The sequence below is a fragment of the Salmo salar genome, unplaced genomic scaffold, assembly GCF_905237065.1.
Source record: "Salmo salar unplaced genomic scaffold, Ssal_v3.1, whole genome shotgun sequence".
Lineage (NCBI taxonomy): Eukaryota > Metazoa > Chordata > Actinopteri > Salmoniformes > Salmonidae > Salmo > Salmo salar.
Genome location: NW_025548182.1, coordinates 31,589 through 55,807, shown reverse-complemented (window position 1 = coordinate 55,807; position 24,219 = coordinate 31,589). Strand labels below are relative to the sequence as shown.

Below are 24,219 nucleotides of genomic sequence, written 5' to 3'. Positions count from 1 at the left end.
GTCCACCAGCACCAGCCGTCTCCCACACACGTCCCCCCCTCTCCTCTTACTCCTCTGGGTCACTGCAGAGGGGCTGGCCTGGGCCCCAAATTCTTCTCTGCCCAGGATGGTGTTTCCTGCTGCACTCCTCCCAGCCCCAGTCCTCCCCAGCAGCACCAGTCTCAGCTCAGACACACTGGGAGACACTGGGGAGTCTGGACTGCTGCTCTCTCCTCCCACTGCAACACAACACACAGCACTGATCAACACACTGACTCTCTGGAGGATGTACAACAGTGTCAAATATAATATAATCTACATCCATAACTCACTAAGTGGAGGAATTAACTCCATGCTGTTTCTCCTCCTCAGTGGAAGTGTGGGGTCTGTATCTGAGGTCTCTCCTCCCACTGTAACACAACATAGAGAACTGGTCAACATACTGACTCATCAGAGACACATTTAAAACATAGAATAAACAAACTACAAATACATTACACATCATAGTGAAATATAGATTATTGGAGACAATAAAGAACATCAAGATTGATGACAGTTTGAGACAACATGTATAACTCACTAAGTGAAGGATGGTCAAATCAAATATAATGGTCCAATATAGACTAGAAACAGTAGGAGACAACAGGACAACATTGATAACTCACTAAGTGAAGGATGGTCCACTATAGACTAGAAACAGTAGGAGACAACAGGACAATATTGATAACTCACTAAGTGGAGGATGGTCCACTATAGACTAGAAACAGTAGGAGACAACAGGACAATATTGATAACTCACTAAGTGGAGGATGGTCCACTATAGACTAGAAACAGTAGGAGACAACAGGACAATATTGATAACTCACTGTATGGAGGAAGCTCCTTGCTGTCTCTCCTCCTGACTGGGAGTATGGAACCTGTATCTGACGTCTCTCCATGTTCTAAAATAATAGAACAACCATTTAGAATGGGAACATTTACCTCAGTGACACATGAAGACACATAGACCTACTGAAGGGGAGTTCTGGGTTTCTATTGAAATGTTAAGTATCACATATCTCACTCACCAGTCATCTGGGCTGAGATCTCTCTTCTCAGTCTCTCTACCTCAGTCTTCACATCACATATCTGTTGAGCTGAAATAACAAAGGAGCTAGGATCTGAATTCTGTGTTTTAGACTTTAGACAGAAATATGATGCAGAGGGAAAGTATGAAGTGATGGACAACAATATTCACAACTCAGTGGAGAGTCTACAATAACCTGAGAATTGAGGAAAGTACAGAAGACTAAATGTATTAATGGTGTGAATAATCTTACCCAGTTCAGCATTTTCATTGTTGACATCCTCCACCTGTTTGTCTCTTTCCTTTAACTGCTTCTCTCTCTCCTCTAGTAGGTTATATTTCTCTTCTACTTCCTGCCTCCTCTCTTTTAGTTCCTTTTCTTTTCCCTCCAGTACTTTGTCTCTCTCTTCCAGCTGTTTGTCTCTCTCTTCCAGCTGTTTGTCTCTCTCTTCCAGCTGTTTGTCTCTCTCTTCCAGTAGTCTGTCCTTCTCTCCCAGTCTGTGGTTGCTGTCCTCTAGTTGAAGGTCTTTGTCCTGCAGTAGGACTCTGAAGTTCTCTACTTGGCTGTTCTTGTCCTGCAGGTTCTTTCTCAGTATCTCTAGTTGAATGTCTCTGTCCTTTAGTTGCTTGTCTTTCTCTTCCAGTTGGTTTTCTTTCTCTTCTAATAGTTTCTCCCTCTGTCCCATTATCTGGTTCTTCTCCTCCAGGAGTCTCTCTTTCTCTCTCACTTCCTGGGTCATATCATCCAGTTGGGTGTCTTTCTCCTCTAGTTGTTTCATCATCTCCTGTCTTAAAATCTCTTTTAATTCTTTTTCCATCTTCAACTCTGAGAGAGAGCAATTAACATATTTAGTTGGTTGTTTGAATAAGTAATATATTAATTAATTCAATAGTATGCCTAGAAAGACATTATCATTTGATGGAGGTGGTACAATAATTTGTAATTATTTCCTACAGTCAACAGTTATCTGAGCTGAACCAATCATCAACTGGTCTATTGACTATTTGATACATTACAAATGAATTAGTCTGAAAAACTGAATGACATCACTCATGTTCCCTGATTCAACCCTCTCTCCTCCAGACTCTCTCATACTTACCAAGCTCACCAGCTGATGCCTCCCTCTTCAGCTTGTTCTCCTGGGTCTCATGTTGTAAATACTGTGATACTGATCCTATGGTGTAAAACAGAGAGGTGAGTTCTGTGTGGTAGACTACATCACTATATACAGAACAAACAGGACCAATCACATTTCTCCTGTCACTCAAGCCTCCTTCATGTAGGGACTGTGGGCACCAATGAGATCTGGTTAACTTCATAAATAATGTTGTTTTGTTATTGGCCTATCTCTGATCAAATTATTATTTTCATTGTTAGTGATAACCAGCATTGGGCTCTATGGCAGATACAGGATATTGTGTCAGGAGGCAGGGTTCTATGGAATATACATTCAGTAGAATTTGAAGAACATCTATACATCTTAATCCAACCTACCTTGAGAACATTTGGGGAGAGTATTGATAAATGTAAAGAAACTGATTTAATTTGTAGCCTTGAAGAAGACACACTGCTGTTCACAAGGCCTGTAGTTTTTATAGTATCAGATTAACACTCTGGTCTGTTCTTTGTCTTGTGTTATTGGTTGTCAATAAACAAAACAGACAAATAAGTAATTACTCACCCCATCCTGATCATCCATTATCCAAGATGGAGAGTCATGAATAATGATCATGTAAAACAGAATGCATTAGTTGTTATTGTTCGTTGAATTTCTGTCTCATTACATAATTTAATGAAATACCATACATCATATTGGAATGACTGTTCATCACATTCATTACTAATGTACATCTAGGGAAAGGGATGTAAGCAGCACTACTATGTGAGCAGTCTGAGAATGACTGAATGCTTCATAATAAGACATCAAGCTAAATTCAAGATGATTCTATTTTAATTTTAACGTGTGAAATGTTGAGCTATATGGCAGAAATATTGTAGGAGGACTATGTGAAATGTTGAGCTATATGGCAGATATATTGTAGGAGGACTATGTGAAATGTTGACCTCTATGGCAGATATATTGTGAGAGGACTATGTGAAATGTTGACCTCTATGGCAGATATATTGTGGGAGGACTATGTGAAATGTTGACCTCTATGGCAGATATATTGTAGGAGGACTATGTGAAATGTTGACCTCTATGGCAGATATATTGTGGGAGGACTATGTGAAATGTTGAGCTATATGGCAGATATATTGTAGGAGGACTATGTGAAATGTTGACCTCTATGGCAGATATATTGTGGGAGGACTATGTGAAATGTTGACCTCTATGGCAGATATATTGTGGGAGGACTATGTGAAATATTAACCTCTATAGCAGATATATTGTGGGAGGACTATGTGAAATGTTGACCTCTATGGGAGATATATTGTAGGAGGACTATGTGAAATGTTGAGCTATATGGCAGAAATATTGTAGGAGGACTATGTGAAATGTTGAGCTATATGGCAGATATATTGTAGGAGGACTATGTGAAATGTTGACCTCTATGGCAGATATATTGTGGGAGGACTATGTGAAATGTTGACCTCTATGGCAGATATATTGTGGGAGGACTATGTGAAATATTAACCTCTATAGCAGATATATTGTGGGAGGACTATGTGAAATGTTGACCTCTATGGCAGATATATTGTAGGAGGACTATGTGAAATGTTGACCTCTTTGGCAGATATATTGTGGGAGGACTATGTGAAATGTTGATCTCTATGGCAGATATATTGTGGGAGGACTATGTGAAATGTTGACCTCTATGGGAGATATATATGTGAAATGTTGACCTCTATGGGAGATATATTGTAGGAGGACTATGTGAAATGTTGAGCTCTATGGCAGATATATTGTAGGAGGACTATGTGAAATGTTGACCTCTATGGCAGATATATTGTGGGAGGACTATGTGAAATGTTGACCTCTATGGCAGATATATTGTAGGAGGACTATGTGAAATGTTGACCTCTATGGCAGATATACTGTGGGAGGACTATGTGAAATGTTGACCTCTATGGCAGATATATTGTGGGAGGACTATGTGAAATGTTGACCTCTATGGCAGATATATTGTGGGAGGACTATGTGAAATGTTGACCTCTATGGCAGATATTTTGTAGGAGATCTATGACATGTAAATTCTGGATAATTTGAAGAACATCTATACATCTTAATCCAACCTACCTTGAGAACATTTGGGGAGAGTATTGATAAATGTAAAGAAACTGATTTAATTTGTAGCCTTGAAGAAGACACACTGCTGTTCACAAGGCCTGTAGTTTTTATAGTATCAGATTAACACTCTGGTCTGTTCTTTGTCTTGTGTTATTGGTTGTCAATAAACAAAACAGACAAATAAGTAATTACTCACCCCATCCTGATCATCCATTATCCAAGATGGAGAGTCATGAATAATGATCATGTAAAACAGAATGCATTAGTTATTATTGTTCATTGAATTTCTGTCTCATTACATAACTTAATGAAATACCATACATCATATTGATATGACTGTTCATCACATTCATTACTAATGTACATCTAGGGAAAGAGATGTAAGCAGTGCTACTATTGGAACAGTCTAAACATCACAGAATGCTTCATAATAGGACATCAAACTGAATTCAAGCTGATTCCATGTTCATTTTGGAGTGTGAAATGTTGAGCACCATAGTAGATATATTGTGAGAGGACTATGTGAAATGTAGACCTCTATAGCAGATATATTGTGAGAGGACTATGTGAAATGTTGACCTCTATGGCAGATATATTGTGGGAGGACTATGTGAATTGTTGACCTCTACGGCAGATATATTGTGGGAGATCTATGATTTGAAAATTCTGGATAATTTGAAGAACATCTATACATCTTAATCCAACCTACCTTGAGAACATTTGGGGAGAGTATTGATAAATGTAAAGAAACTGATTTAATTTGTAGCCTTGAAGAAGACACACTGCTGTTCACAAGGCCTGTAGTTTTTATAGTATCAGATTAACACTCTGGTCTGTTCTTTGTCTTGTGTTATTGGTTGTCAATAAACAAAACAGACAAATAATTAATTACTCACCCCGTACTGATCATCCATTATCCAAGATGGAGAGTCATGAATAATGATCATGTAAAACAGAATGCATTAGTTATTATTGTTCATTGAATTTCTGTCTCATTACATAATTTAATGAAATACCATACATCATATTGGAATGACTGTTCATCACATTCATTACTAATGTACATCTAGGGAAAGGGATGTAAGCAGCACTACTATGTGAGCAGTCTGAGAATGACTGAATGCTTCATAATAAGACATCAAGCTAAATTCAAGATGATTCTATTTTAATTTTAACGTGTGAAATGTTGAGCTATATGGCAGAAATATTGTAGGAGGACTATGTGAAATGTTGAACTATATGGCAGATATATTGTGGGAGGACTATGTGAAATGTTGAGCTATATGGCAGATATATTGTAGGAGGACTATGTGAAATGTTGACCTCTATGGCAGATATATTGTGGGAGGACTATGTGAAATGTTGACCTCTATGGCAGATATATTGTGGGAGGACTATGTGAAATGTTGACCTCTATGGCAGATATATTGTGGGAGGACTATGTGAAATGTTGACCTCTATGGGAGATATATTGTAGGAGGACTATGTGAAATGTTGAGCTCTATGGCAGATATATTGTGGGAGGACTATTTGAAATGTTGACCTCTATGGCAGATATTTTGTAGGAGATCTATGATTTGAAAATTCTGGATAGTTTGAAGAACATCTATACATCTTAATCCAACCTACCTTGAGAACATTTGGGGAGAGTATTGATAAATGTAAAGAAACTGATTTAATTTGTAGCCTTGAAGAAGACACACTGCTGTTCACAAGGCCTGTAGTTTTTATAGTATCAGATTAACACTCTGGTCTGTTCTTTGTCTTGTGTTATTGGTTGTCAATAAACAAAACAGACAAATAAGTAATTACTCACGTTGTTCTGATCATCCATTATCCAAGATGGAGAGTCATGAATAATGATCATGTAAAACAGAATACATTAGTTATTATTGTTCGTTGAATTTCTGTCTCATTACATAATTTAATGAAATACCATACATCATATTGGAATGACTGTTCATCACATTCATTACTAATGTACATCTAGGGAAAGAGATGTAAGCAGCACTACTATGTGAGCAGTCTGAGAATGACTGAATGCTTCATAATAAGACATCAAGCTAAATTCAAGATGATTCTATTTTAATTTTAACGTGTGAAATGTTGAGCTATATGGCAGAAATATTGTAGGACGACTATGTGAAATGTTGAACTATATGGCAGATATATTGAAGGAGGACTATGTGAAATGTTGAGCTATATGGCAGATATATTGTGGGAGGACTATGTGAAATGTTGACCTCTATGGCAGATATATTGTGGGAGGACTATGTGAAATGTTGACCTCTATAGCAGATATATTGTGGGAGGACTATGTGAAATGTTGACCTCTATGGCAGATATATTGTGGGAGGACTATGTGAAATATTAACCTCTATAGCAGATATATTGTGGGAGGACTATGTGAAATGTTGACCTCCATGGCAGATATATTGTAGGAGGACTATGTGAAATGTTGACCTCTTTGGCAGATATATTGTGGGAGGACTATGTGAAATGTTGATCTCTATGGCAGATATATTGTGGGAGGACTATGTGAAATGTTGACCTCTATGGCAGATATATTGTGGGAGGACTATGTGAAATGTAGACCTCTTTGGCAGATATATTGTAGGAGGACTATGTGAAATGTTGACCTCTATGGGAGATATATTGTAGGAGGACTATGTGAAATGTTGAGCTCTATGGCAGATATATTGTGGGAGGACTATTTGAAATGTTGACCTCTGTGGCAGATATTTTGTAGGAGATCTATGATATGAACATTCTGGATAATTTGAAGAACATCTATACATCTTAATCCAACCTACCTTGAGAACATTTGGGGAGAGTATTGATAAATGTAAAGAAACTGATTTAATTTGTAGCCTTGAAGAAGACACACTGCTGTTCACAAGGCCTGTAGTTTTTATAGTATCAGATTAACACTCTGGTCTGTTCTTTGTCTTGTGTTATTGGTTGTCAATAAACAAAACAGACAAATAAGTAATTACTCACCTAATCCTGATCATCCATTATCCAAGATGGAGAGTCATGAATAATGATCATGTAAAACAGAATGCATTAGTTATTATTGTTCATTAAATTTCTGTCTCATTACATAATTTAATGAAATACCATACATCATATTGGAATGACTGTTCATCACATTCATTACTAATGTACATCTAGGGAAAGAGATGTAAGCAGCACTACTATGTGAGCAGTCTGAGAATGACTGAATGCTTCATAATAAGACATCAAGCTAAATTCAAGATGATTCTATTTTAATTTTAACGTGTGAAATGTTGAGCTATATGGCAGAAATATTGTAGGAGGACTATGTGAAATGTTGAGCTATATGGCAGATTTATTGTAGGAGGACTATGTGAAATGTTGACCTCTATGGCAGATATATTGTGGGAGGACTATGTGAAATGTTGACCTCTATGGCAGATATATTGTGGGAGGACTATGTGAAATGCTGACCTCTATGGCAGATATATTGTAGGAGGATTATGTGAAATGTTGAGCTCTATGGCAGATATATTGTAGGAGGACTATGTGAAATGTTGATCTCTATGGCAGATATATTGTGGGAGGACTATGTGAAATGTTGACCTCTATGGCAGATATATTGTAGGAGGACTATGTGATATGTTGAGCACCATAGCAGATATATTGTGGGAGGACTATGTGAAATGTTGACCTCTATGGCAGATATATTGTGGGAGGACTATGTGAAATGTTGACCTCTATGGCAGATATATTGTGGGAGGACTATGTGAAATGTTGACCTCTATGGCAGATATATTGTGGGAGGTCTATGTGAAATGTTGACCTCTGTGGCAGATATATTGTGGGAGGTCTATGTGAAATGTTGACCTCTATGGCAGATATATTGTGGGAGGACTATGTGAATTGTTGACCTCTATGGCAGATATATTGTAGGAGGACTATGTGAAATGTTGACCTCTATGGCAGATATATTGTGGGAGGACTATTTGAAATGTTGACCTCTATGGCAGATATTTTGTAGGAGATCTATGATATGAACATTCTGGATAATTTGAAGAACATCTATACATCTTAATCCAACCTACCTTGAGAACATTTGGGGAGAGTATTGATAAATGTAAAGAAACTGATTTAATTTGTAGCCTTGAAGAAGACACACTGCTGTTCACAAGGCCTGTAGTTTTTATAGTATCAGATTAACACTCTGGTCTGTTCTTTGTCTTGTGTTATTGGTTGTCAATAAACAAAACAGACAAATAAGTAATTACTCACCCCATCCTGATCATCCATTATCCAAGATGGAGAGTCATGAATAATGATCATGTAAAACAGAATGCATTAGTTATTATTGTTCATTGAATTTCTGTCTCATTACATAACTTAATGAAATACCATACATCATATTGATATGACTGTTCATCACATTCATTACTAATGTACATCTAGGGAAAGAGATGTAAGCAGTGCTACTATTGGAACAGTCTAAACATCACAGAATGCTTCATACTAGGACATTAAACTGAATTAAAGCTGATTCCATGTTCATTTTGGAGTGTGAAATGTTGAGCACCATAGTAGATATATTGTGAGAGGACTATGTGAAATGTAGACCTCTATAGCAGATATATTGTGAGAGGACTATGTGAAATGTTGACCTCTATGGCAGATATATTGTGGGAGGACTATGTGAATTGTTGACCTCTACGGCAGATATATTGTGGGAGATCTATGATTTGAAAATTCTGGATAATTTGAAGAACATCTATACATCTTAATCCAACCTACCTTGAGAACATTTGGGGAGAGTATTGATAAATGTAAAGAAACTGATTTAATTTGTAGCCTTGAAGAAGACACACTGCTGTTCACAAGGCCTGTAGTTTTTATAGTATCAGATTAACACTCTGGTCTGTTCTTTGTCTTGTGTTATTGGTTGTCAATAAACAAAACAGACAAATAATTAATTACTCACCCCGTACTGATCATCCATTATCCAAGATGGAGAGTCATGAATAATGATCATGTAAAACAGAATGCATTAGTTGTTATTGTTCATTGAATTTCTGTCTCATTACATAATTTAATGAAATACCATACATCATATTGGAATGACTGTTCATCACATTCATTACTAATGTACATCTAGGGAAAGGGATGTAAGCAGCACTACTATGTGAGCAGTCTGAGAATGACTGAATGCTTCATAATAAGACATCAAGCTAAATTCAAGATGATTCTATTTTAATTTTAACGTGTGAAATGTTGAGCTATATGGCAGAAATATTGTAGGAGGACTATGTGAAATGTTGAACTATATGGCAGATATATTGTGGGAGGACTATGTGAAATGTTGAGCTATATGGCAGATATATTGTAGGAGGACTATGTGAAATGTTGACCTCTATGGCAGATATATTGTGGGAGGACTATGTGAAATGTTGACCTCTATGGCAGATATATTGTGGGAGGACTATGTGAAATGTTGACCTCTATGGCAGATATATTGTGGGAGGACTATGTGAAATGTTGACCTCTATGGGAGATATATTGTAGGAGGACTATGTGAAATGTTGAGCTCTATGGCAGATATATTGTGGGAGGACTATTTGAAATGTTGACCTCTATGGCAGATATTTTGTAGGAGATCTATGATTTGAAAATTCTGGATAGTTTGAAGAACATCTATACATCTTAATCCAACCTACCTTGAGAACATTTGGGGAGAGTATTGATAAATGTAAAGAAACTGATTTAATTTGTAGCCTTGAAGAAGACACACTGCTGTTCACAAGGCCTGTAGTTTTTATAGTATCAGATTAACACTCTGGTCTGTTCTTTGTCTTGTGTTATTGGTTGTCAATAAACAAAACAGACAAATAAGTAATTACTCACGTTGTTCTGATCATCCATTATCCAAGATGGAGAGTCATGAATAATGATCATGTAAAACAGAATGCATTAGTTATTATTGTTCGTTGAATTTCTGTCTCATTACATAATTTAATGAAATACCATACATCATATTGGAATGACTGTTCATCACATTCATTACTAATGTACATCTAGGGAAAGAGATGTAAGCAGCACTACTATGTGAGCAGTCTGAGAATGACTGAATGCTTCATAATAAGACATCAAGCTAAATTCAAGATGATTCTATTTTAATTTTAACGTGTGAAATGTTGAGCTATATGGCAGAAATATTGTAGGAGGACTATGTGAAATGTTGAGCTATATGGCAGATATATTGTAGGAGGACTATGTGAAATGTTGACCTCTATGGCAGATATATTGTGGGAGGACTATGTGAAATGTTGACCTCTATGGCAGATATATTGTGGGAGGACTATGTGAAATGTTGACCTCTATAGCAGATATATTGTGGGAGGACTATGTGAAATGTTGACCTCTATGGCAGATATATTGTGGGAGGACTATGTGAAATATTAACCTCTATAGCAGATATATTGTGGGAGGACTATGTGAAATGTTGACCTCCATGGCAGATATATTGTAGGAGGACTATGTGAAATGTTGACCTCTTTGGCAGATATATTGTGGGAGGACTATGTGAAATGTTGACCTCTATGGCAGATATATTGTGGGAGGACTATGTGAAATGTTGACCTCTATGGCAGATATATTGTGGGAGGACTATGTGAAATGTAGACCTCTTTGGCAGATATATTGTAGGAGGACTATGTGAAATGTTGACCTCTATGGGAGATATATTGTAGGAGGACTATGTGAAATGTTGAGCTCTATGGCAGATATATTGTGGGAGGACTATTTGAAATGTTGACCTCTGTGGCAGATATTTTGTAGGAGATCTATGATATGAACATTCTGGATAATTTGAAGAACATCTATACATCTTAATCCAACCTACCTTGAGAACATTTGGGGAGAGTATTGATAAATGTAAAGAAACTGATTTAATTTGTAGCCTTGAAGAAGACACACTGCTGTTCACAAGGCCTGTAGTTTTTATAGTATCAGATTAACACTCTGGTCTGTTCTTTGTCTTGTGTTATTGGTTGTCAATAAACAAAACAGACAAATAAGTAATTACTCACCTAATCCTGATCATCCATTATCCAAGATGGAGAGTCATGAATAATGATCATGTAAAACAGAATGCATTAGTTATTATTGGTCATTAAATTTCTGTCTCATTACATAATTTAATGAAATACCATACATCATATTGGAATGACTGTTCATCACATTCATTACTAATGTACATCTAGGGAAAGAGATGTAAGCAGCACTACTATGTGAGCAGTCTGAGAATGACTGAATGCTTCATAATAAGACATCAAGCTAAATTCAAGATGATTCTATTTTAATTTTAACGTGTGAAATGTTGAGCTATATGGCAGAAATATTGTAGGAGGACTATGTGAAATGTTGAGCTATATGGCAGATATATTGTAGGAGGACTATGTGAAATGTTGACATCTTTGGCAGATATATTGTGGGAGGACTATGTGAAATGTTGATCTCTATGGCAGATATATTGTGGGAGGACTATGTGAAATGCTGACCTCTATGGCAGATATATTGTAGGAGGATTATGTGAAATGTTGAGCTCTATGGCAGATATATTGTAGGAGGACTATGTGAAATGTTGATCTCTATGGCAGATATATTGTGGGAGGACTATGTGAAATGTTGACCTCTATGGCAGATATATTGTAGGAGGACTATGTGATATGTTGAGCACCATAGCAGATATATTGTGGGAGGACTATGTGAAATGTTGACCTCTATGGCAGATATATTGTGGGAGGACTATGTGAAATGTTGACCTCTATAGCAGATATATTGTGGGAGGACTATGTGAAATATTGACCTCTTTGGCAGATATATTGTGGGAGATCTATGTGAAATGTTGACCTCTGTGGCAGATATATTGTGGGAGGGCTATGTGAAATGTTGACCTCTATAGCAGATATATTGTGGGAGGACTATGTGAATTGTTGACCTCTATGGCAGATATATTATAGGAGGACTATGTGAAATGTTGACCTCTATGGCAGATATATTGTGGGAGGACTATTTGAAATGTTGACCTCTATGGCAGATATTTTGTAGGAGATCTATGATATGAACATTCTGGATAATTTGAAGAACATCTATACATCTTAATCCAACCTACCTTGAGAACATTTGGGGAGAGTATTGATGAATGTAAAGAAACTGATTTAATTTGTAGCCTTGAAGAAGACACACTGCTGTTCACAAGGCCTGTAGTTTTTATAGTATCAGATTAACACTCTGGTCTGTTCTTTGTCTTGTGTTATTGGTTGTCAATAAACAAAACAGACAAATAAGTAATTACTCACCCCGTACTGATCATCCATTATCCAAGATGGAGAGTCATGAATAATGATCATGTAAAACAGAATGTATTAGTTATTATCATTACCTTCAAATCACCATCTGTCACATGATCCTCTCAAATACCATAGTGATGTGATATACATCAGAGGGGTATGAGTGTTCATCACATTCATTACTAATGACAATCAAGGGACGTGACAGTAATGTTGGAATGGTTCTAATGCTTTAGGACAAGCTCAAAGCTCAGAGTGATGGTAATATGCATTGTAACTAGTTGATATTCAGAATGAATCTAGTCTATTCATCTGTAACTCCTACTATGAACTCCTACCTCCATGAGAAAGTAGAAGTGTTCTGTACAGGGAAAGAGACTGGTTGTTATTGCTGTTGTTTAGGTGTTTAGAAACATTACTGGAGTTATAGAACACTTACCTTCTCTATCCCATAAACCCACTGCAGCCTCCTCCTTCTGTTCTCCATGGATGACCTGACATATGTAGACTCCTCTATCTGACCTCCTGTAGTCTCTCAGCCTCAGAGACACGTTGCCTCTCTCCAGCTCCTGGGTGATCAGACTCACTCTGCCCTCATAGCCACTCCTCTCTGTCACCTGGCCATTCTGATACAGGTAAATACACTCTGTCCCTTTAAACCACCTGATCGTCGTGGTAACAGCACTGGTGTCAGGTGAGAGGTGACAGGGGAGGGTGACCTCTTCACCAACATCAGCCTTCACCTTGTCTCCTGAGGTGAGTTTAAACTGAGCTGTTCAGAAAGAGAGAACATTTCATGTTTAATGACATCATCTGTGTCAGGAACACAAATACTCTCAGTACATTTATAAACACAGCTGATTGAAAAACTACAATAGACATACAACAACCAGGACCATGTCAATTCTAAAATACAACTCACACAATCCCAGACAGACATATTCATTTGAAGGAAAGTATTTATGTCATAGAAGAATGTGATGCTACAATCTAGAATGATATTATCCCATTTGTTCCCACATCTTTCCCAGACATGCCACTATGCAAATCTTATGCCACTAGTAAGCCTAACATGTCATCCATTTTGATTATTTATTTATTTATTTATTTAAAAGTACATTTTATTCTTGGTCACAATTGTGACAGAGTGCTCTGCCTATAATAACATGAACAGATATTTACCCCTATTCCTCAACCTCAATATCTATATACCTCAGCCCACTTACCCACACACCTAAACTCAATGACCCACACACCCCATCCCTGTTACCCCCATGCCCTAACCCTAACACCCACATGCCAATACCCTCAAATCTATACAATCAAGTACAGATACAGGCATATCCTGGCCCTAAATGACCTGTGTGTTACTCAAGACCCCAGTTCCTTTGCCAATACACCTCATCCCTGTTACTTTCCTATCTCAGCCCTGTTACCCACTTTCCTTAGGCCTGTATTCCCCAAGTCACCAACAGTAACCTATATCCAGCTATTCGCTGCACACCCCAACCCTGTTATCAGCATGTTTTAGTCCTGTGACATCTGACCTCTATACACTAATAATTTCATAGATAAACTAATATTACAGTGGTATAACACATGTTCCCCAGCCCCAATCTCTTTTTTCTACCACAAACGTACCACTTCATAGCACTTAAGAGCATTGGGCCAGTAACCCCTGAGCCAACTAGGAAAACATTAGTTGATCTGTCCTTGAGCAAGGAACTTAATCCTAATCGCTCTGGATATATATTTTATTTATTTAAGGAGTCAAGTCAGTTAAGAACCAATTCTTAATTAGAATGACAGCCTACCACGGACGACGCTGACTTGTTCAGGGGAAGAACAACAGACTTTTACCTTATCAGCTCGGGGATTCAGCAACCTTTCAGTTACTAGCCCAACACTCTAACCACTAGGCTACCTGCCACCTCTACACTCTAACCACTAAGCTACCTGCCACCTCTACACTCTAACCACTAGGCTACCTGCCACCTCTACACTCTAACCACTAAGCTACCTGCCACCTCTACACTCTAACCACTAGGCTACCTGCCACCTCTACACTCTAACCACTAGGCTACCAGCCACCTCTACACTCTAACCACTAGGCTACCTGCCACCTCTACACTCTAACCACTAGGCTACCTGCCACCTCTACACTCTAACCACTAGGCTACCTGCCACCTATACACTCTAACCACTAGGCTACCTGCCACCTCTACACTCTAACCACTAGGCTACCTGCCACCTCTACACTCTAACCACTAGGCTACCTGCCTCCTCTACACACTAACCACTAGGCTACCTGCCACCTATACACTCTAACCACTAGGCTACCTGCCTCCCCTACACTCTAACCACTAGGCTACCTGCCACCTCTACACTCTAACCACTAGGCTACCTGCCACCTCTACACTCTAACCACTAGGCTGCCTGCCACCTCTACACTCTAACCACTAGGCTACTTGCCACCTCTACACTCTAAACACTAGGCTACCTGCCACCTCTACACTCTAACCACTAGGCTACCAGCCACCTCTACACTCTTACCACTAGGCTATCTGCCACCTATATACTCTAACCACTAGGCTACCTGCCACCTCTACACTCTAACCACTAGGCTACCTGCCACCTCTACACTCTAACCACTAAGCTACCTGCCACCACTACACTCTAACCACTAGGCTACCTGCCTCCCCTACACTCTAACCACTAGGCTACCAGCCACCTTTACACTCTAACCACTAGGCTACCTGCCACCTCTACACTCTAACCACTAGGCTACCTGCCACCTCTACACTCTAACCACTAGGCTACCAGCCACCTCTACACTCTAACCACTAGGCTACCTGCCACCTCTACACTCTAACCACTAGGCTACCTGCCACCTCTACACTCTAACCACTAGGCTACCAGCCACCTCTACACTCTAACCACTAGGCTACCAGCCACCTCTACACTCTAACCACTAGGCTACCTGCCACCTCTACACTCTAACCACTAGGCTACCTGCCACCTCTACACTCTAACCACTAGGCTACCTGCCACCTCTACACTCTAACCACTAGGCTACCTGCCACCTCTACACTCTAACCACTAGGCTACCTGCCACCTCTACACTCTAACCACTAGGCTACCAGCCACCTCTACACTCTAACCACTAAGCTACCTGCCACCTCTACACTCTAACCACTAGGCTACCTGCCACCTCTACACTCTAACCACTAGGCTACCAGCCACCTCTACACTCTAACCACTAGGCTACCTGCCACCTCTACACTCTAACCACTAGGCTACCTGCCACCTTTACAATCTAACCACTAGGCTACCTGCCACCTCTACACTCTAACCACTAGGCTACCTGCCACCTCTACACTCTAACCACTAGGCTACCAGCCACCTCTACACTCTAACCACTAAGCTACCTGCCACCTCTACACTCTAACCACTAGGCTACCTGCCACCTCTACACTCTAACCACTAGGCTACCAGCCACCTCTACACTCTAACCACTAGGCTACCTGCCACCTCTACACTCTAACCACTAGGCTACCTGCCACCTTTACAATCTAACCACTAGGCTACCTGCCACCTCTACACTCTAACCACTAGGCTACCTGCCACCTCTACACTCTAACCACTAGGCTACCAGCCACCTCTACACTCTAACCACTAGGCTACCTGCCACCTCTACACTCTAACCACTAGGCTACCTGCCACCTCTACACTCTAACCACTAGGCTACCAGCCACCTCTACACTCTAACCACTAGGCTACCAGCCACCTCTACACTCTAACCACTAGGCTACCTGCCACCTCTACACTCTAACCACTAGGCTACCTGCCACCTCTACACTCTAACCACTAGGCTACCTGCCACCTCTACACTCTAACCACTAGGCTACCTGCCACCTCTACACTCTAACCACTAGGCTACCAGCCACCTCTACACTCTAACCACTAAGCTACCTGCCACCTCTACACTCTAACCACTAGGCTACCTGCCACCTCTACACTCTAACCACTAGGCTACCAGCCACCTCTACACTCTAACCACTAGGCTACCTGCCACCTCTACACTCTAACCACTAGGCTACCTGCCACCTTTACAATCTAACCACTAGGCTACCTGCCACCTCTACACTCTAACCACTAGGCTACCTGCCACCTCTACACTCTAACCACTAGGCTACCAGCCACCTCTACACTCTAACCACTAAGCTACCTGCCACCTCTACACTCTAACCACTAGGCTACCTGCCACCTCTACACTCTAACCACTAGGCTACCAGCCACCTCTACACTCTAACCACTAGGCTACCTGCCACCTCTACACTCTAACCACTAGGCTACCTGCCACCTTTACAATCTAACCACTAGGCTACCTGCCACCTCTACACTCTAACCACTAGGCTACCTGCCACCTCTACACTCTAACCACTAGGCTACCTGCCACCTCTACACTCTAACCACTAGGCTACCTGCCACCTCTACACTCTAACCACTAGGCTACCAGCCACCTCTACACTCTAACCACTAGGCTACCTGTCACCTCTACACCCTAACCACTAGGCTACCTGCCACCTCTACACTCTAACCACAAGGCTACCAGCCACCTCTACACTCTAACCACAAGGCTACCAGCCACCTCTACACTCTAACCACTAGGCTACCTGCCACCTCTACACTCTAACCACTAGGCTACCTGCCACCTCTACACTCTAACCACCAGGCTACCTGCCACCTCTACACTCTAACCACTAGGTTACCTGTCACCTATACACTCTAAGCACTAGGCTACCTGCCACCTATACACTCTAACCACTAGGCTACCTGCCACCTCTACACTCTAACCACTAGGCTACCTGCAACCTCTACACTCTAACCACTAGGCTACCTGCCACCTCTACACTCTAACCACTAGGCTACCTGCCACCTCTACAATCTAACAACTAGGCTACCTGCCTCCTCTACACTCTAACCACTAAGCTACCTGCCACCTCTACACTCTAACCACTAGGCTACCTGCAACCTCTACACTCTAACCACTAGGCTACCTGCCACCTCTACACTCTAACCACTAGGCTACCTGCCACCTCTACACTCTAACCACTAGGCTACCTGCCACCTCTACACTCTAACCACCAGGCTACCAGCCACCTCAACACTCTAACCACCAGGCTACCTGCCACCTCTACACTCTAACTACCAGGCTACCTGCCACCTCTACACTCTAACCACTAGGCTACCTGCCACCTCTACACTCTAACCACTAGGTTACCTGTCACCTATACACTCTAACCACTAGGCTACCTGCCACCTCTACACTCTAACAACTAGGCTACCTGCCACCTCTACACTCTAACCACTAGGCTACCTGTCACCTCTACACCCTAACCACTAGGCTACCTGCCACCTCTACACTCTAACCACAAGGCTACCAGCCACCTCTACACTCTAACCACAAGGCTACCAGCCACCTCTACACTCTAACCACTAGGCTACCTGCCACCTCTACACTCTAACCACTAGGCTACCTGCCACCTATACACTCTAACCACCAGGCTACCTGCCCCCTCTACACTCTAACCACTAGGCTACCTGCCACCTCTACACTCTAACCACTAGGCTACCTGCCACCTCTACACTCTAACCACTAGGTTACCTGTCACCTATACACTCTAAGCACTAGGCTACCTGCCACCTATACACTCTAACCACTAGGCTACCTGCCACCTCTACACTCTAACCACTAGGCTACCTGCAACCTCTACACTCTAACCACTAGGCTACCTGCCACCTCTACACTCTAACAACTATGCTACCTGCCACCTCTACACTCTAACCACTAGGCTACCTGCCACCTCTACACTCTAACAACTAGGCTACCTGCCTCCTCTACACTCTAACCACTAGGCTACCTGCCACCTCTACACTCTTACCACTAGGCTACCTGCCACCTATATACTCTAACCACTAGGCTACCTGCCACCTCTACACTCTAACCACTAAGCTACCTGCCACCTCTACACTCTAACCACTAGGCTACCTGCCACCTCTACACTCTAACCACTAAGCTACCTGCCACCACTACACTCTAACCACTAGGCTACCTGCCTCCCCTACACTCTAACCACTAGGCTACCAGCCACCTCTACACTCTAACCACTAGGCTACCTGCCCCCTCTACACTCTAACCACTAGGCTACCTGCCACCTCTACACTCTAACCACTAGGCTACCAGCCACCTCTACACTCTAACCACTAAGCTACCTGACACCTCTACACTCTAACCACTAGGCTACCTGCCACCTCTACACTCTAACCACTAGGCTACCAGCCACCTCTACACTCTAACCACTAGGCTACCTGCCACCTCTACACTCTAACCACTAGGCTACCTGCCACCTTTACAATCTAACCACTAAGCTACCAGCCACCTTTACACTCTAACCACTAGGCTACCTGCCACCTCTACACTCTAACCACCAGGCTACCTGCCACCTCTACACTCTAACCACTAGGCTACCTGCCACCTCTACACTCTAACCACTAGGCTACCTGTCACCTCTACACCCTAACCACTAGGCTACCTGCCACCTCTACACTCTAACCACAAGGCTACCAGCCACCTCTACACTCTAACCACAAGGCTACCAGCCACCTCTACACTCTAACCACTAGGCTACCTGCCACCTCTACACTCTAACCACTAGGCTACCTGCCACCTCTACACTCTAACCACTAGGCTACCTGCCACCTCTACACTCTAACCACTAGGCTACCTGCCACCTCTACACTCTAACCACTAGGTTACCTGTCACCTATACACTCTAAGCACTAGGCTACCTGCCACCTATACACTCTAACCACTAGGCTACCTGCCACCTCTACACTCTAACCACTAGGCTACCAGCCACCTCTACACTCGAACCACTAGGCTACCTGCCACCTCTACACTCTAACCACTAGGCTACCTGCAACTTCTACACTCTAACCACTAGGCTACCTGCCACCTCTTCACTCTAACAACTAGGCTACCTGCCACCTCTACACTCTAACCACTAGGCTACCTGCCACCTCTACACTCTAACCACTAGGTTACCTGTCACCTATACACTCTAACCACTAGGCTACCTGCCACCTCTACACTCTAACCACTAGGCTACCTGCCACCTCTGCACTCTAACCACTAGGCTACCTGCCACCTCTACACTCTAACCACTAGGCTACCTGCCACCTCTACACTCTAACCACTAGGCTACCTGCCACCTCTACACTCTAACCACTAGGCTACCTGCCACCTCTACACTCTAACCACTAGGCTACCAGCCACCTCTACACTCTAACCACTAGGCTACCTGCCACCTCTACACTCTAACCACTAGGCTACCTGCCACCTCTACACTCTAACCACTAGGCTACCTGCCACCTCTACACTCTAACCACTAGGCTACCTGCCACCTCTACACTCTAACCACTAGGCTACCTGCCACCTCTACACTCTAACCACTAGGCTACCTGCCACCTCTACACTCTAACCACTAGGCTACCTGCCACCTCTACACTCTAACCACTAGGCCACCTGCCACCTCTACACTCTAACCACTAGGCTACCTGCCACCTCTACACTCTAACCACTAGGCTACCTGCCCCCTCTACACTCTAACCACTAGGCTACCAGCCACCTCTACACTCTAACCACTAGGCTACCTGCCACATCTACACTCTAACCACTAGGCTACCTGCCACCTCTACACTCTAACCACTAGGCTACCTGCCACCTCTACACTCTAACCACTAGGCTACCTGCCTCCTCTACACTCTAACCACTAGGCTACCTGCCACCTCTACACTCTAACCACTAGGCTACCTGCCTCCTCTACACTCTAACCACTAGGCTACCTGCCTCCCCTACACTCTAACCACTAGGCTACCTGCCCCCTCTACACTCTAACCACTAGGCTACCAGACACCTCTACACTCTAACCACTAGGCCACCTGCCACCTCTACACTCTAACCACTAGGCTACCTGCCACCTCTACACTATAACCACTAGGCTACCTGCCGCCTCTCATGTTACAATCACATTTCATCCAGACACACATTTACACAAAGAGAAATAAAACCACAAACATTTCATTTTCAATAGTTGGTTTAGTTCTGTTCTCCCAGATACATGAAAGAAAAGTTAATCATTAATTATAGCATGTTGACTTACTATGAACTCTGGACTCTGCCATTTTAACTGCAATAAAAAGAGAAAACATTCATATTTACATCATTACCATTCATCAAATTCTCTCTTTTGCTCAATCACACAGATACAAACATCACTTCCTCTTTCTCCAGTCCTCATTGTTTTAAAACAGGACTGTTGTGTCTAGTTTGGAAAGTGAAATATACTGAGATCTCCTTTTAAATATGTCCACAGTTTCAGACCTCCTCAGGTTCTCTGGCAGGCTATTCCAGAGGCTGGGGGCATAATAACTAAAGGCTGTCTCTCCATATCTCTTGGTCCTAGGCTTCAGGATAGTTAAAAGGCCAGTTTCAGACCTCCTCAGGTTCTCTGGCAGGCTATTCCAGAGGCTGGGGGCTAATCTAGGCTTCTCTCCATGCCTCTTTCCTAGGCTTCAGGATAGTTAAGAGGCCAGTTTCAGACCTCCTCAGGTTCTCTGGCAGGCTATTCCAGAGGCTGGGGACATAATAACTAAAGGCTGTCTCTCCATGCCTCTTGGTCCTAGACTTCAGGATAGTTAAGAGGCCAGTTCCAGAGGACCTGAGGGACATACTGGGTACATAACTTAAAAGCATGTCTGACATGTATTGAGGTGCACTATGGAACGCCGTTTGGGTCTTTGCGTGTTAAAAAGATACACGTCAAATAACATTATTTGAACGTATTAAATTATTATGTGACGTGGAGTCATATTCAGGTCCTGATTGGTCAAGAAGCTTATTTCTTTTTGACAGGCAATGACCCAAACGGCGTTCCGTAGAACAGGGCGTGTCGTTTCCAACGTGAAGAATTGAGTCATAGTGGGCGGAACCAGCAAGGAGGTGGGCAGGGCCAGGCACGAGCTACCGAGATCCTATTGGTGCGTTCTAGCGTCATCTGCATATGACCGTTAGTGAAGTGCGCATGTGTATTAACTCAATTCTCCTTCTAAACAGGTGATTTTGAAAAACCTTTGCAAAAAGGGTGAAGTCTACAAAACGTAGTCCGCTCTGTTCATAACAGATTCTAGTTTTGGGAACAAAATAACGGTATTGCGATAAATAGTTTAATCGATGAGAAAATGTGCAGAATGTCGGCCAGAATCCGTGTCGTTCCATCTTGTTCCTCTGACTAACATATCTGGTAGTGAGTGGAAACGCCAAGCGGAGGCTTCACATTATACATCCAGTGAAATGTCTGTCTCATTCATTGTTCTATTTGTGGCACAATTCACTTCTTCTTCTATGATATCATGGTGGTCGTATTGATAACCTTACCAATAAAAGCTATGAAGTCAACTTTATTCATTATCAAAGTGTCCTTTGACGCTGCACATTAATGAGACCAGATTTCTGAACAGGCTTCTAAACAATGACAAGGCTGTTGTGTCTAGTTTGGAAAGTGAAATATACTGAGATCTCCTCTTACCTTTACTGGTCTTCACGTCCTCCACTTCACATTCAAAATAGTTGATTTAAATCTATAACCACTCTAATAGTGACTATATGTGCATATCTACACGTTTTTACAGAACAATCTACACCTCAAGCCTAAACTGCGACACAAGTTTCACTTTCACATTTGCACAGGCACTTGGAGTAAACACCTCCCCCCAGCCTCTCTGGTTATTAGAAAACCCAGTCACAAAGTCTAAATTGTCTACAGGACTATCGTAAAATGTCATGAAAACAAAAATGTACATATCTGATCTTAATTTAGGTTTAATGTTAGGAATAAGGTTAGCAGTGTGTAGAATAGGGTTTAAATCAGAAGACCGATCCAGCCAGCAGATGGTAGTGATGTTCTTTAATTATAGTCATATTATCCTGAGCTGTAAAGATTTAACAGTGCCTATCAATATTAGCTTCTCTTATCTCTTTGGACCCATTCACATGAGTAAATGAGTGAAATTGCTTCCATGACAAATAGTCTCAATGCTTTTCCATCCCCTCCTAACAAAATAAATGTAGCTGACTGGTGGTCATTTACTGTCTGAGAAGAGAGTATCATTACCACCTGCTGGTCAATGTTGGGAACTGCAGTGAATTTACAAATCAGAAAGTCAGACGTGATTTAGGGGGCTGTTGTGGTGGGCAGTCCGGCTCTTTTCGGCTCCCAAACGGCTCTTTAAAAAATATATGTTTTGTATTTTTTCAAGTCAAACAGTTTGCGATAGTTTGACTATGATTGGTGTTAAAACAATTCTAATTTAATTGTTAAATGAAATCATACTCTACCTTAACCACAATGTATTTAAAAATGCATTGGTTTGTTATGAAAAAGAATGCTATTAAACATTTGCATTTAAAGTATAACTTTTTAATGTATATAAACAAAGTGCATATAAATGTAACAATTCAAAACGAATACAATCTGAACAACATAACAATAGAATATTGCACCATATCAAAGAAAAATAAATAACAATGTGCAAAACTGCAGCATCCCACTTAAAACATTAAACTGTTCCCTCTTTTCTCTCTCTTCTTTATTACCATGTTATAACCAGCAGCACACAGCAATGCTTTTATGAGAGATTTACATTCAGAAATGTAAGCTGCCTGACTTTAGAGGGGCTGATGTGGTTTCTTCTTCTATGATATCATGGTGGTCCGTAAACATTAGTTTCAGTGCATGCCGTCACCTACTGTGCTAGAAAGTACTATCAATCTTTTTTTTTACCGTTATTTTACCGGGTAAGTTGACTGAGAACACATTCTCATTTACAGCAACGACCTGGGGAATAGTTACAGGGGAGAGGAGGGGGATGAATGAGCCAATTGTAAGCTGGGGATGATTAGGTGACCATGATGGTATGAGGAACAGATTGGGAATTTAGCCAGGACACCAGGGTTAACACCCCTACTCTTACAATAAGTGCCATGGGATCTTTAACGACCTCAGAGAGTCAGGACACCCGTTTAACATCCCATCCAAAAGACAGCACTCAACACAGTGTCCCCAATCACTGCCCTGGGGTATTTTTTTTAGACCATAGGAAAGAGTGCCTCCTACTGGCCCTCCAACACCATTTCCAGCAGCATCTGGTCTCTGGTCTCCCATCCAGGGACTGACCAGGACCAACCCTGCTTAGCTTCAGAAGCAAGCCAGCAGTGGGATGCAGGGTGGAATGGGTGGTATGATATGGGTGGTATGATATGGGTGGTATGGGTGGTATGATATGGGTGGTATGGGTGGTATGAAATGCCCAAATCTGTATAATCATGAAAATAAAAACCAAATAAATCCCTACTAACTTCTACCACAGCCTCCCCCTCCCCCTAAAACGCCTCCCCAACCACCCTCCCCATTCAACTTGATGGATCTATATCATGTTTAAACACTCCACCCTGAGGATTGTTCAGCATGTCAACAACCACTTC

At 41.6% G+C, this 24,219-nt stretch overlaps 1 protein-coding gene across 1 annotated transcript; it reads right to left on the bottom strand.

Moving 5' to 3' along the window:
* Positions 1–1,664: 1,664 nt before the first annotated feature.
* bt2a2 (Butyrophilin subfamily 2 member A2) lies at positions 1,665–22,391 on the bottom strand (the record flags this gene model as incomplete). Its single annotated transcript, NM_001141433.2, is given in 12 exon segments — positions 1,665–1,871; positions 2,146–2,212; positions 2,214–2,220; positions 4,472–4,477; positions 7,276–7,281; positions 9,248–9,253; positions 10,168–10,173; positions 11,352–11,357; positions 12,624–12,629; positions 13,054–13,386; positions 20,840–20,866; positions 22,265–22,391. Coding segments are annotated over 10 exon segments (438 nt in total). The 5' UTR covers positions 20,862–20,866; positions 22,265–22,391.
* Positions 22,392–24,219: the final 1,828 nt, after the last annotated feature.